General features: G+C 49.7%; 6 protein-coding genes across 6 annotated transcripts; all 6 read left to right on the forward strand.

Moving 5' to 3' along the window:
- Positions 1-127: 127 nt before the first annotated feature.
- BDR25DRAFT_315605 (uncharacterized protein) lies at positions 128-778 on the forward strand (the record flags this gene model as incomplete). The annotated part of the gene is made up of 1 exon (XM_033691535.1): positions 128-778. The coding sequence occupies one exon, from the start codon at positions 128-130 to the stop codon at positions 776-778; it is 651 nt and encodes a 216-aa protein (XP_033545991.1).
- A 359-nt stretch (positions 779-1,137) lies between these two features.
- BDR25DRAFT_229817 (uncharacterized protein) lies at positions 1,138-1,873 on the forward strand (the record flags this gene model as incomplete). Its single annotated transcript, XM_033685319.1, has 2 exons — positions 1,138-1,612; positions 1,674-1,873. 2 exons carry the CDS (start codon positions 1,138-1,140, stop codon positions 1,871-1,873), a joined length of 675 nt encoding a protein of 224 aa, XP_033545992.1.
- Positions 1,874-2,488: 615 nt separating this feature from the next.
- Positions 2,489-3,286, forward strand: BDR25DRAFT_315607 (uncharacterized protein; the record flags this gene model as incomplete). The annotated part of the gene is made up of 2 exons (XM_033691536.1): positions 2,489-2,514; positions 2,623-3,286. The coding sequence occupies 2 exons, from the start codon at positions 2,489-2,491 to the stop codon at positions 3,284-3,286; spliced, it is 690 nt and encodes a 229-aa protein (XP_033545993.1).
- Positions 3,287-7,376: 4,090 nt separating this feature from the next.
- On the forward strand, positions 7,377-8,312 carry BDR25DRAFT_304655 (uncharacterized protein). The gene has a single exon (XM_033690257.1). The coding sequence runs from the start codon at positions 7,540-7,542 to the stop codon at positions 8,209-8,211; it is 672 nt and encodes a 223-aa protein (XP_033545994.1). The 5' UTR covers positions 7,377-7,539; the 3' UTR covers positions 8,212-8,312.
- Positions 8,313-8,874: 562 nt separating this feature from the next.
- On the forward strand, positions 8,875-10,253 carry BDR25DRAFT_372343 (SET domain-containing protein; the record flags this gene model as incomplete). The annotated part of the gene is made up of 2 exons (XM_033697222.1): positions 8,875-8,905; positions 9,044-10,253. The coding sequence occupies 2 exons, from the start codon at positions 8,875-8,877 to the stop codon at positions 10,195-10,197; spliced, it is 1,185 nt and encodes a 394-aa protein (XP_033545995.1). The 3' UTR covers positions 10,198-10,253.
- A 1,330-nt stretch (positions 10,254-11,583) lies between these two features.
- BDR25DRAFT_194695 (uncharacterized protein) lies at positions 11,584-12,752 on the forward strand (the record flags this gene model as incomplete). The annotated part of the gene is made up of 4 exons (XM_033684318.1): positions 11,584-11,786; positions 11,902-12,207; positions 12,379-12,501; positions 12,668-12,752. Coding segments are annotated over 4 exons (717 nt in total), but the record flags the coding sequence as incomplete, so codon positions are not given.
- Positions 12,753-12,767: the final 15 nt, after the last annotated feature.

Here is a 12,767-nt window from a genome sequence, read left to right on the forward strand (position 1 = left end):
CCTGCACACAGTCGACGGCAAACTCGTTGTTTCCACCTCGTTCTGCGCGTTTAACCCGTCCCCCCGAGCCTAGCTTAGGATGTCGTCCCCTTGCTTCGGCGCCTCACTCTCATCACTCCCACCATTCATGGAAGACCTCAGCACCCCATACCCTTCCACTTGGCCCCCAGTCTCCAAGGGGACAGAATCAAAGCAACACCCCTCCCCAGGGCACAATGCAGCCATGCGAGCACTCATCGCGCCATGGGCTAGAACCCGTCCACCACCGCCAGGATGCCAGGCCGTAATGGCTTCCAGCTGGTCTCGATTCTCCCCCGGCGACAGTAGGAGCAAACCGGTCGATGAAATGAAGACCTCGGTCCTGTGGGCTCCAAGGGGCACTACTCCAGGCTACAATCCGCCCATAGCCGAATGGTTCGACTACTTGGGCGTTGAGAAACCAGACCAAGTGCCTTGCGGACGACCAGACAACCAACGAAACTGCCGACGCAGCCCCCGACGAAGCCGATCCAACTCCAGGAGTTCATGGTCGACGGAGAGCTCGGTATCCAGCCTTGGATTGGAACCAGAGCCTATTGCATTCAAGAAGGTAGCGGTAAAGGTGGCGGCTAGAGCATCATTGCTGACGGAGTCATTCAAATCAACACCTGCAGCTGGAGCTGGTCTCCAGCGGTCCGTGAGCCCAGCGGTGGTCCTGAGGGGAGGGTTCAGAGAGGAGACGCTGAGCGCATCGATGCTGCCGTTGGCCTTTGATCCAGACAGTGATGAAGATGAGTGAGAGGGCTAAGCAAGATCACTCTGGACAGAGATAGACAGAGACTAACGAATTAATATCCTCTCTCTCCCTTAATAATCAGAAATATGGCAGCTGCCATATAACCTTTGCAGGTGTTGAGGAAATGGTGTCGAGCCCACGCCCAGAGTGGTGAGACTTGCCGACTGTCTGCACTCAAAGTTAGCCCGAGCCGCCCTCAATCGTACAGGTGATCTGCACTGTGGCCCAAGCTCCTATGGATTTCAATGACGGCAATCTAACTTATGCAACCCCAAGCCCTTCGCGAATACTTCCTTGTCGAACGTATCCCACGATTAAACTCAAATTCCAATTACTTACCCACTTCCGCCATGGAGAAAGCCATGTTTCCATTCACGCGATCTCTTTTCCGACTCTTGAGCCCCACTTCTGCCCACTACCAGAGAAGCAGCCTCCAAAGCTCGCCACGGCCAATTCTCCGCCAGCCATTACGGCATTCACCACAAGTGCTACGTTTCCGATGTCTACACGCCTCGCAAGTCCGTGTCCAAGCATCCAGCCCCCCGAAGTCCCGCGACCGCGGTCCGAAGAGTAACGAGGACACCCAAACCGACTTCGGCGCCCTAGACATCCTGCGCAACACAGCTGCGCCTGCGACGGCAATTGATGCATGTACTAACGACGGCTTCGCGCTCAACAATCAGATGCGGGTAAGCGGGAGCGGCATACTTCTCGTTGGCGGCGAGGCATTTCGATGGCGGCCCTGGTCAAGCGACGAGAAGCTAAAAAACGCGAAGGGGCAGTGGGAGGTGCAGAATGGTGCGTGGGGTGTGCTGGAGTTGGTGTGGCCGAAACCTGGTATGGCTTCACCCCGAACATCACAAACGTGGGTCCCGCACCCACTAATCGCAGTTTATAGACCTTTTGATCATTGGGACCGGCCCTCAGGTGGCTCCCATTTCGCCCTCGGTGCGGACATATTTAAGTGATCTCGGCATTCGGATCGATATTCAGGATACTAGGAATGCTGCGGCGCAGTTCAACCTCCTGGCGACTGAACGGGGTGTCTCGCAAGTTGCCGCTGCGCTGATACCAGTTGGTTGGAAAGAAGGGAGGTGACATTGGAACGGGGGTTTGTGGTGATACGCGTTGGGAAGCTGAGGCGCGTTCCAAGGTTCACCTTCACGTTATGACACCACCTGTAGAGAAGCTGTGTATACTTATGTATCATACCCTCAAGTCCCACGGCAACGATTGCCGCTTTTGGAACGAGAAGGTGAGGAATGCCTGTTCTCTAGGACTCTAGCTAGTAAATACCGTGTACATCGACGGACCATGCTTAACCTCTCACAATAATGGAATAAGAATAACCTAATCGGGAGGACAGCAGCTAGACGCAGTTGTTGGGCAGAATATAGCCAATCCCAACCCCTCCTTCTGAGTATTCCCATCTTGACTCCAGCACTAGTCGCTGTCCCAACTGGTACCCACGCCCATCTGTGCAGGAACACACGCACACACGCGCGGAAATGGAACGTGACATAATCCCAGACCCCGCACAGAATAAAAGCTCTCACGTTGCCCTGTGTTTGCTTTGTTTTGCAAAAGTTCAAGTGGATATAGTGGTGGGATATCTCACAGATTCTCACCACACCACACTGCGCATTTATGCACTGAATTCTCTTGTTCTTCAAGCCCTGTTGCTCTTTCTAGTCTTTGAAACTCTATATCAACATGTCTTTCTTAAGAGGCTATTACTCGTAAGTTGTGAATCTCCTTCCTTGAGCATGTTGCGTAGGGTCAGAGAAACCCAGTTCATTGGCAGTGAAACATCCCTCTTGAGGCACATTGCTAACATCACCATCCAGAGGTACAATTGACCAGCACACGGTTCCTCACTACGCCTACAGAAACTCTCATTCCGGCTTAAACCAAGAAGATAATGATATGAATATCTTCCCGGGCCCTGAACCGGGAAACACCACCGCCGCTCCCAGCGCCTCCAACGTAGAAAACAGCAACTGCTATGATAACACCCCCTCAATGCATTTGAGCGAAAGCACTTTGACCAACAATAACAATTCTTACAACTCCCTCTCCACGCTCTCAACACACCCCGAGAGAATCTCCTTAGACGAAGAGAGCAGGGAAGAGAACGTCGTCTCTCCTCCCCTCTCCTCCTCCCCCTCACTCTGCACCAAACCCGATATGTCTGATGCAGAATCCCACCTTCGTCTTTCCCTTCCTTACCCCTATTGCCTGTACCAACCCCCTTCCCGCCACCCCAGCGTTAAAGTTGATGCAAACACCTTCGATCACGAAGCCGCGAGTATTCTCGAGCCTATTTGGCAGGATTTGGACCTACTACGGAGGACGACGAGGGAAATGATGCCACCGAGTGACTTTGTGTTTCAGGTGAAGAGCTATGAAGAGGTTGTTGAGGGGAGGATGCACAGGATTGGGGAGTTTATTGTGGGGAAGGTGGGACAGGGCGAAGGTAGGGAGATGGAGATGGAGGGGAGGCTTATGTAGGTTCTCCATTACCTCTCCACTCTTTTATCTATTTTCTTTTGTAACCTCTATTGCTATTCATGTTTTATCCTTCTGTTTTGTCAGTTTAGTACCACTTTGAAGGAAATTGAGGCTAACCATCCACAGCGCCTTCATTAAAACCCACTTCTGGCCGCGTGATGCAGCAAACATGGACGTCCGGTTCACATTGCAAAACGCTATGCTTAAGAAGCAAATCGCACAGGCACAGAAGACCATGATTCCAACCTCCTCTGTCTTGAGCATTACCATAGACGGGACAAGCACTTGAATTCTCATAACTACTTCAACGTCCCTTTGCCGCCAGGTAGTTCATTCGGTTTGTGGATTTCTGTGTGGTTCTTGGCGTGAGTTTGGGGGTTGGAGTTGGGGTTGTTGTCTTTCCTTTATTTCTGTCTGGAATAGCCTTATTCTTCTAGTTCTGAAGGTTCTGTACTGCTGTTTCGTTACATGTTTAAGCTGTATTTTTCGGAGTTTGTTGTTCTGCTGCGTCTGGGATGTGCATGTATGCATGTGCGCTGCTGGACTCACAGAGTGCGGGGTTTCATGTGGCGACAGGTAAAGAGCCTCCAGTGCATGCATGGACTTATTCATGTGAATTCACTGAACTCTTATGTTAAGTCGATGAGGTGCTATCGCTCCTTAAAGCCCAACAATAGCGATTATTATTTCTCTTGAGCTTCTTGATGGAACCTGTTCAAGCGCTTTCTTAATATCAAATACTGTCCTAAAATTCCGATATTATTGTCACTGGCAATCCTTCTCCCCTTAGAATTGCTAGCATGCAATATCTTCCCTAGGGCCTTATTCTTACCTCCTGTGACGCAGGGTACTTATAATTCATCACCACCCACCCGGCTTTATTTCAAGTGCCATTTCCTCATTTCAGGTCTCTTGCCTGACACCGCTGAACCTACCAGGAGGCTCTAACCGCGAAAACTAACCTCCACCCCTTTTTCTCCCCACAGAGACGTCAGAATATTGGTTCCCCCTAAGCACTTTTTGCATCTTGCGTCCCAACGATTAGTTGCCGCATCGCTAGCTATTAGGTTTAATTTACAGTGCAGCGGCCTGGCTTCAAAGCTCCTGCGAGAACAAGTTCAAGACTCTTTGACCTGGACTCCGAGGTTCAAATCCTAAGTTTAGTGTTTAGGCATAGCAGCCGTATTCCCTGACATCACCTACCCAAAAATTCTGTCTGTTTTATAAGAGAGAGTGGTTAACGCTCTCTCCATAAATCCTCTCGGTCCACAACCAACCTTTAGAAAGTATATCTCGAACAACTCACCAGCCAGTCTTCGCTAGCACAGCCCCCTCAAACACCCGAGACCCTCGCACTACCACTCATATATACCTCCTTCCATCCATCCAACACCTACAATATCAGACACCAGACATGAGACTCCTATTAGATCGCTCAACGTACGCATGCAGGATAGTTTCATCAGCGGAGTGTTTGATATGGTGACACGAACGGGCCGCGACAAGCGAGTGCGTTTACAGACGGCGAGGATTGGTTCGTCCGGAGCTCCTGGTTCCCCACCGCGCATAAAATGATAGTACAGATAGGTAGCGATGATGAAGGTAAGTGGGTTGATGGCGTGGCACGCGAGGATATGTATTTTCGCACGGGGACGCGCTTGCACCGCACAAACAAACAAGCCGCTAGTGTAGATGAGCCGTATAGTTGGAAAACAGAGGCTGTGAAGGAAGCGCAGAGTTGTGGGATTGAATGCGACTGAAGGTCGTGTGTGCCTTGGAAGGAGTATTGGCTTAGAATTACAGGTGCGACTGGTCTTGATTTAATAGATTGGCTCTTTGGAGAGATCGGCCCATAGCTCGCCTGATTCAATGCCATCTACTAATTAGGGTAGGATTGCGGAAGATGGATTGGCTGCTCATCATAGATGATAATATTGCAGAAAAGTTCAAATGGTACCGTCGACTGAAGCTTGTAGAAGGTGAGTCTAAGATGGCATTCTCCTAGTCCCATGAAGAATAGCTGGTGAGCTCGCGCGAGATATATAATAGGTATAGTAGTATTATTAGTGTGCGAGAGATCGCGATATTGAAAAGGCTTCTCTTCTCCACTAAACGCCATGTACAGCGGTAACAGTAGACCGGCCTTTGAAGTGAAACGCTGACACCGATGTCATGAAGTGAAGCACACGAGAGGCAACAGCCGGCGACAAGAAAGACATAAAGAGAAAGTAAATGCCATGTTGAACAGTCTATCGCCTCAAGGCCTAGCCAAGCGATCCATAAAGGCAAGACACTCGGGGTGCAACAAGAACAAAAAGTCCTACAAGTCCTGTAGTAAGCGAAGAAGCTCCCGCCAGGGTCATCAATTACGCTCCTCACTATCCTTCAGGAATACCTAGGAGACCCGCCCGCATATCCCGTCCATATATAACCGTACTGACGTGCAGAGCAATTCCCGCAAACGCCAGGGATATAGTGGATTTGGGGTGGAGAGCATTTCTGCTGGAATGGGATTCCCGGGCGCTGGAGTTCGCGGGGGTCGTAAATGCGGTTCAGCTCTTTTGAAAGGCCGGTGCAGAATTTGCCGTAGTCGATGTGTGAGTGGCCACATCGGGGCCAGTAGTACCAGGTTTCCTGACACATGGTGGTTGAGAATTCCGGTTTTGTGGAGGGTGAGGGTTATCCTGTATCTATAGCTGAGTGAGCCTTGATAGAGTTGGAAAAGAAGCGGTTTGGGCGAGGCTAGGTGGACTTTAAGGGCCACGTGGGGATCAACGGGCGTTGTGAAGGAAGCAAGGAGAGCTTCCGATAAAGCTCCAATCTGGCAGACTCAAAGTCATCTCCAGCGCTCTTAAACGCTTTGTTCGGTCTTAGGGAGGAGGTGTTGTTCAACCCTACGCGAGTGAACTGGCTGTCGGCAGTGCTGGCGCGCGACGCGTAGCAATGCTCGCTGGTCTATTTCATTGATTGGGTGAATAAAAGACCGGATGGCTACAAGTTGCCTGTCGCACTGGTACCGGTATACTCGCTGCGCGGAGGGATGTTGTTTGTGGAACCACTTTCTACAAGCACCTGGAAAGCTCACCTGCTAGTCATCAAGCGCAAAATCGGGGTAGTACTGTGAGCGCGTGGGAAATGCATGCAGGAATTTGTAACATTTAGCGAAGTTAGTGGTTTGAGGTACGGTCCGCGAAGCTTTAGCAAGCACAAAATAAGCCAGTATGCTGTGTAATATGACGTATGCGAAATTCATCATAACAGAAAACTTGCCCTCTATGTACGTAGCAGTGAAAGTGTCGCGGGGAAACGTTCAACACTGAGGCTTAATTTGGTCGAAAGATGACACGCTGTGCAGACTATAGATGAAGAGAAACCAATCCTAACCAGGTATTTCGTTTGTATGTCAACGGAAGCAGTCCCGATGCCCCGAGAGAACATGACGCCACAAATGGCCAATGGAGGTCGTATGGAGACAATATGAAGCCGACGTTGATGAAAGTCGATGGCAGAGGATAATATTAAGATAGAAAGTGGGAACGTTCAGAGTCTCTTCTCCTACCGGCAAGAGCGCAGACATTTGTGCACCATTTATGGCCTCAATTTGTCTCAATTTATCTCATCGCTGTGATGGAGCTTGAACAGCGGGTTAGACATGGACAATCTTGCGAGGAAGCCGTTCAAGATTGGGTGGGGGACAGAGTAGGATTGAAGGGTCTCTATGACGAAGAGAAATAGTGTTGGGGAAAGCCATTAGCTCGCATCGCGAGTCTGAAATCAATGCGAATGAGATAGATGAAGAGAAAGAAGAGAACCGAGGAGCGCACTAGTAGTTGGGAAATTCTTCTTGAAAGTCTGATGAGGGGTTGGTTTTGTGAAGGGAGATGCTTTGACGTAGGCACCAAGTCAAAGAATTTTCCCTTGTCACTATCATAACTCTGATAATTTGCCCTTGAGGCCGAAAAGAATGTTAGAGCACTCCGGGTATATTTGGAGTATTACGAGCAATCACGTGATGTAATCCTACCGAGGCTTTCGCTTGATAAGACAGACATCTCCACAACCTCGGAAGATTCTCCGCATAACCAGCCTCGCAAAAGAGGACTCATCGTTTTCAATCTTAGACCTATACGCTAACCCTGCCGCACACTAATCATAGGCTTCAATGATGCCTCTCCAATTTACCTCTCTCCATCGTCAACCTTCAACGACTTCATTTGTGCTCGCGACTCTATCTAGGTACCCCGCTCTCCACAATGTCCTCCTCCAATGCGTCCCCATCATATCCGATTGAGCATCTCGAAGACTTTACACGCCATGAGTGGTGCCAAACTCTTCTCTCCGACCCATCGATAACGAAGATTATGAAGCGCCGGATGTCACCTCACGACGTCAGTGTGTCCAACAGCTTCTTCACTACCACGCTGTTCACAGACGGGGCTATCCGGGCATTTCTCTCGATGTTTAGACCTGGCCGAGGGAGGTCGAGGACCACCGCGGATGCGCAAGTCGTAGGTGACGCATTGGTCGGAGACAAGGGGTCGGAACCACGATTAACAGAGGATGAGTCGCAAGAGCTAGATACTCAGGACGACCTCGATGAGCCGGAATCACTTTTACTAGTATCTCTAGGCAAGGCCCTTGATGGTGGCATCAACCGTCTTCATGGCGGTGTTACTGCAACGCTGCTTGATCAGGTCATGGGCGTACTGATATCATACGTCCACGCGAACACGAGTGCGACGGCGGAGTTGACCATCAAGTACAAGAAGGCGATACAGACGCCAGCTGTTCTATTGTGTCGAGCAAGAATTGTGCGGGAAGTGGGGAGATGGATAGAGGTGGTAGGCTGGATTGAGGATGGGAGGGGTGTGATATACGCTGAAGGCAAGGGTTCGTTCGTAAAGAGTAAGGTTGCGAAAATATAACGTGCGCGGTTAGTATAATCCCACAATGGGGCTAGACTTTCGTTTTGCAATTGAGAAAATACATGAGGCTGATGTCGAGGCAAGTACCCCCACACCAAAGGTTGGGATGGAGTCTTGGCTTGCATATCTAATCGACCTCATGTCTTCGTCCACCAGACTTCATGTCTTCATCGTGCCATGCGGTTCGTGGCAACTTCAGCCTATCGGAACGTTTAGATCCCACCGTGCACCATTCAGCTAATTGCTAATCTGCCTCACGACATTTTTAGCCGCTTCTGCTCACCGCCTGCCCAATATTATGTCCTAATCTGTCATCGATCCAGTCTTGGCTCCGAGTACACATCCCTCTGAACGACACCAAAAATTCGATACTCAAATTTACAATGGAGGTGTTCAATATCATAAACCTCTCGAAAGACCCAAACAACGCTCTGCAACAAAGATAGAAGTCCAACTTTTGACCGTTGACATATCCGTTTAAAGGTTTCACCGTGAAATCTTATCGCCGTCGCTAATGTTATCTCCAGACATTTGAGAGGGTCCAGACGCTCACCCTTGTCCCCCAAGCCATGGAAAAACACCATGCCACCTTGCTCTTCCATTATCTCCTCCACTGCTTCCCCATCTCTTAGGAACACACTCACAACAACAGAATCAACCACCATGGCCCATTTCCTAAGATCTTTTACTTCTGGTATGAGTATCAGAGACATACGAAGTCTTTGACCTTGGCTTATCTATAAGATCCTTTTTCTATTCGTTATTCGAAAGTCGTTGCTGCTCGGCATTGCTAGCATTCGCGAAGTTTTAACCAGTATTTCGAAAGAACAAGCCCCTGCCTCTTGCTTTATATTTCTTTTGCGGCCAGATTCAATCTATCCATCGCTCGACCTAAAGATGCAGACCCCTAAGGCCCCACCAGGATCGCCAATATCCACCCTCTTTGAAATCCGCCAAACGCCACATTGCGGCCGCGCTGTATTCGCAACTCACGATATACCCGCAGATACAGTTGTCTTCTGCTCCGACGATCTCACACTCTCGGTACTACTTCGCGAATACCGACGAGAAGTCTGCGCGCAATGCTTTGGCTACGAACACGGTCGCAACTTGAAGATTAGCGATCCGGCGGTTGGCTTTGCATTCTGTTCCGAGGGCTGCCAGAACAAGTGGCGAGAGGAGGTCGGGGAGATTGGAGTGCAGGCTTGGACTGCGGTCGAGAATCTGGTTAGGAAGAGAGGTAGGGAGGATTGCGAGATGGTGGATGTAGATCTTCCGAGGCCGAAGCCAAAGGATATTACAAAAGCATGGGAGGGAGTTGCTGCACAGGCGGCGTTGATACGGGTCGCGAGACACGGAGATCGGATAAGTGAGGAGGTAACTGAGGAGACAAAAGTCGAGAGACCCGCACAGGTCACAAAGCAGCATCGTAAAGCGCTGCAGAGAGCACTGCTAAGTCCGATCTCGCCAGACGTGATGAGTTTCTGCGTTAGCGGTCTTCTATGGAGGTATAGCAAGCCAGGTGACTGGGAGCGTGTCTTGACTCTCATCCCTGACACAACGCCCTACCACAACATCGCAGACCTCCAAGCCTTCACGCGTTCCTATCTCCACCTCCTTGCCGTCCTTCCCTTGCCACTCCTCGACTTCGTCACCCCCGAAACCCTCTTCATTCTCTCAGCGCGTGACTCTCACAACTCCTTTGGCATACGCTCCCTCGAGGACGAAGGCTCTGAGTTCTTTGGCTATGGGTGTTGGCCTGCGGCATCGTATTTCAATCATTCTTGTGCGCCTAGCCTCGAGAAGATAAGGGTTGGGAGGATGTGGGAGTTTAGGGCAGGAAGGGATATTGAGGCGGGCGAGGAGCTGAGTATTACATATCTGAGTGGTGAGGAGAGGAGGCTGAGCAGAGGGAAGAGGATGATTATCTTGATGAACAACTGGGGGTTTGAGTGTGGGTGTGAGAGGTGTGAAGTCATCTACTAATGCTAGACCAGGGCACACGAATGAAATCAATCTCACCTCTCTACACGGTTAAAAAGCCAAGAAGCTATTTCAGAATTACTTGTCTGTTCTCTTATCTTCCAACATTAGGTTTCAGTTTTTGCGACGTTAGCCTAGGCTTTCTCACTCCCCGGCAAAGTTACCTTCGCCCGGTGCCAGCATCCCCCTTCTTGTTAGCCGCAGCCAAGACAACAAATCCCTTTCCGCATCCCTCGAATCGCTGCAATTCTAGTGATTCGCATCTGCGTTGATTCGGGTACCTCTTTCCCCGAGCCGAGGCTAACCAGAAAGGACGTGTTTAGACTCCTTGCGAAGCTTGCGATATCTTCCTCCATTCGAAATTCAATTCAGCTGCAACAAACTCTGGATGAACAAAAAATATCAGAAGTTTGTGCAAAGATGACAAAAATATCGAAGTATTTTACAAAACCCCCCGGATTTCCTCAGAGACCCGAGCGCGCAGTAAAAGGTTGACGAGCTTCAGCGTTCAATACTCTTTTATAGTTTGGTAGGTCTCAATGCAGTTCTACCCAACCTGAATCGCTATCGGAGAATTTGATAGTGAGCCCATGTCGTTCATGCTAAGTTCGCGCCAACATATCCAGCGGGCCGAAAGGGAGTCTCGATCGGTCCGAATGATCAACCCGAGTTAACCCGCCGGAATCACGGCGCGCACGTGTCGCGCTTCCACAATTCAGGGTATTGAGTCAGGAAAAGGTTCCCCCCACTGCTTTTGAGCTATAGGATTGGAGTTTGCAAAGCACGTGGGGGATGATCTTCACGGCGGTCGCACCGATGACAGGGCTTGTTCAGTGCCTTTAGTGTTCCTAGATCTGGTAGACATGTGGTGAAGCAGCACTGAGATTGGAACCCCTTCTGTTGCACTGAACTTTCCCTACTGGTATTCCAGCAGCTTTTCACAGTCTCAGCCATCCATCGCTTGGGAGGCTTATTAATATTTACAAAGAAGATATATTCGTCTTTTCCAAGGCATATTCACTGATTTGCAATCCCTCTACACGGAGTTCGGCCCGATGTCACGAGTCAACATGGTTTCATGCACCCTCCCGAACACAGTTCTCTTGTTCGACGCGGGCTGATACTACACGGATCCACACACGCTGAGGGTCGATCTTAGCATATGCGTATCACGTCTAGTCAAGCAAGCTAAGTACATAGAAGGTTCCATGGACCTTGACTTCCTGCCTTGAAGTTCATTAGTTGCAGTATCTCTTGTCCTCTCTCCCGACAGATTTCTCCTTCCCTCGCCCACCCATCCTTCTCTTTCCCAAGGCTTAGCCAAGTACTGATTGATCCCTCATCACCACCACCACTGCCGCCAAGATGATATCCCATGAATCCCCCATGGATGTCCCAACTATATGCTTTGGATTCACGTTAGGCTTCTTGGTGCTCACCGGGGCAAAAGTCGGAAAACAAACAATATCGATTTACAAACGCACTGGAAGTCTTGTTAGTCTGTATCTGTTTATGATATGGATGGAAATTATAGTTTGCTTGGCGTGGTCTGTGAGTGCATGGTTGTTTCTACGGGGGGATATTCCGGGAAGGTGAGTTGAGTTTGATATTTAGTTTTCGTTTGCGATTTTTCTTGTGTGGGAAAGGATGGACAAGAGAAGGAAGGATGAGGCGTGGAATAGACATGGACTAATACTTTGTCTTCAGTTTCGGCCTCTTCTTCGCCATCGTCACTCTCTGGACCTTCCAGACGCAATGCCTCCTCCAAATAATCGCTAACCGCGTCGCCCTTGTCATGACCTCACGCCATCGTTCCCGGCTCCTAAAGCTCTCTCTGCTCCTTTCCGTCGCCATCATCAACATCTCCGTCTACGTTATCTGGATTCCTGCACGTCTGGAAATCTCCCCAACCTGGGTTCAGATAAATGAGATTTGGGATAGGGTTGAGAAGGTGATTTATCTGGGTCTAGATTTGGGACTGAATGTTTATTTTTTGTGGTTGGTGAGGAGTAGGTATGAAGGCCCGGGTACAATCTCAATGTCATGTCTTAAACTTACTGTAAGTGTCTGCGATGCCACTCAGGTGATGTTTGAGATAGCTGCAGTACGTTTTAGGACAGAACATCGAGGTACTAGACTCCCACTCTGAAATGCTGTGCTGACTTTGTGCTTCTCTCTTTGCAGGTTGATTACGAGGGGACTGAGGAAGTATGAAGCCTTGTTTAAGTTTAATGCTGGGATTGTTGTTATTAGTATATGCATGGATGCTCTCATAATCGGCATGATGAGTTTGCCGAATGATCTTGTGTAAGTCCTGGAAAGTCCAGTCCTCCCAGTCTTTCTGTACTGGACCAATCTTTCCACTCCTAGAGCTCCAGCTCCAGCTTTAGCCAGAAAACGGAAACCCTTAGCTAAGCTGAGTTGGAACACAAACTAAACCGAGCTGAGCTGACGGCGCGCTGTGCGGTTGCAGGTACACACAATTCCACTCTCTCGCCTACATCGTGAAACTCAACATCGAGCTCTGCATGGCCGACCTAATCTCTAAAGTTGTGCGTCGACAAGATCGAACC

The sequence above is a fragment of the Lindgomyces ingoldianus genome, assembly GCF_010093535.1.
Source record: "Lindgomyces ingoldianus strain ATCC 200398 unplaced genomic scaffold BDR25scaffold_22, whole genome shotgun sequence".
In the NCBI taxonomy this organism is placed as follows: domain Eukaryota; kingdom Fungi; phylum Ascomycota; class Dothideomycetes; order Pleosporales; family Lindgomycetaceae; genus Lindgomyces; species Lindgomyces ingoldianus.

What these genes read in the sequence shown, in the direction of transcription:
- BDR25DRAFT_304655 (XM_033690257.1), top strand. Translation starts at nt 7,540, where the DNA reads ATGTCCTCCTCCAATGCGTCCCCATCATATCCGATTGAGCATCTCGAA.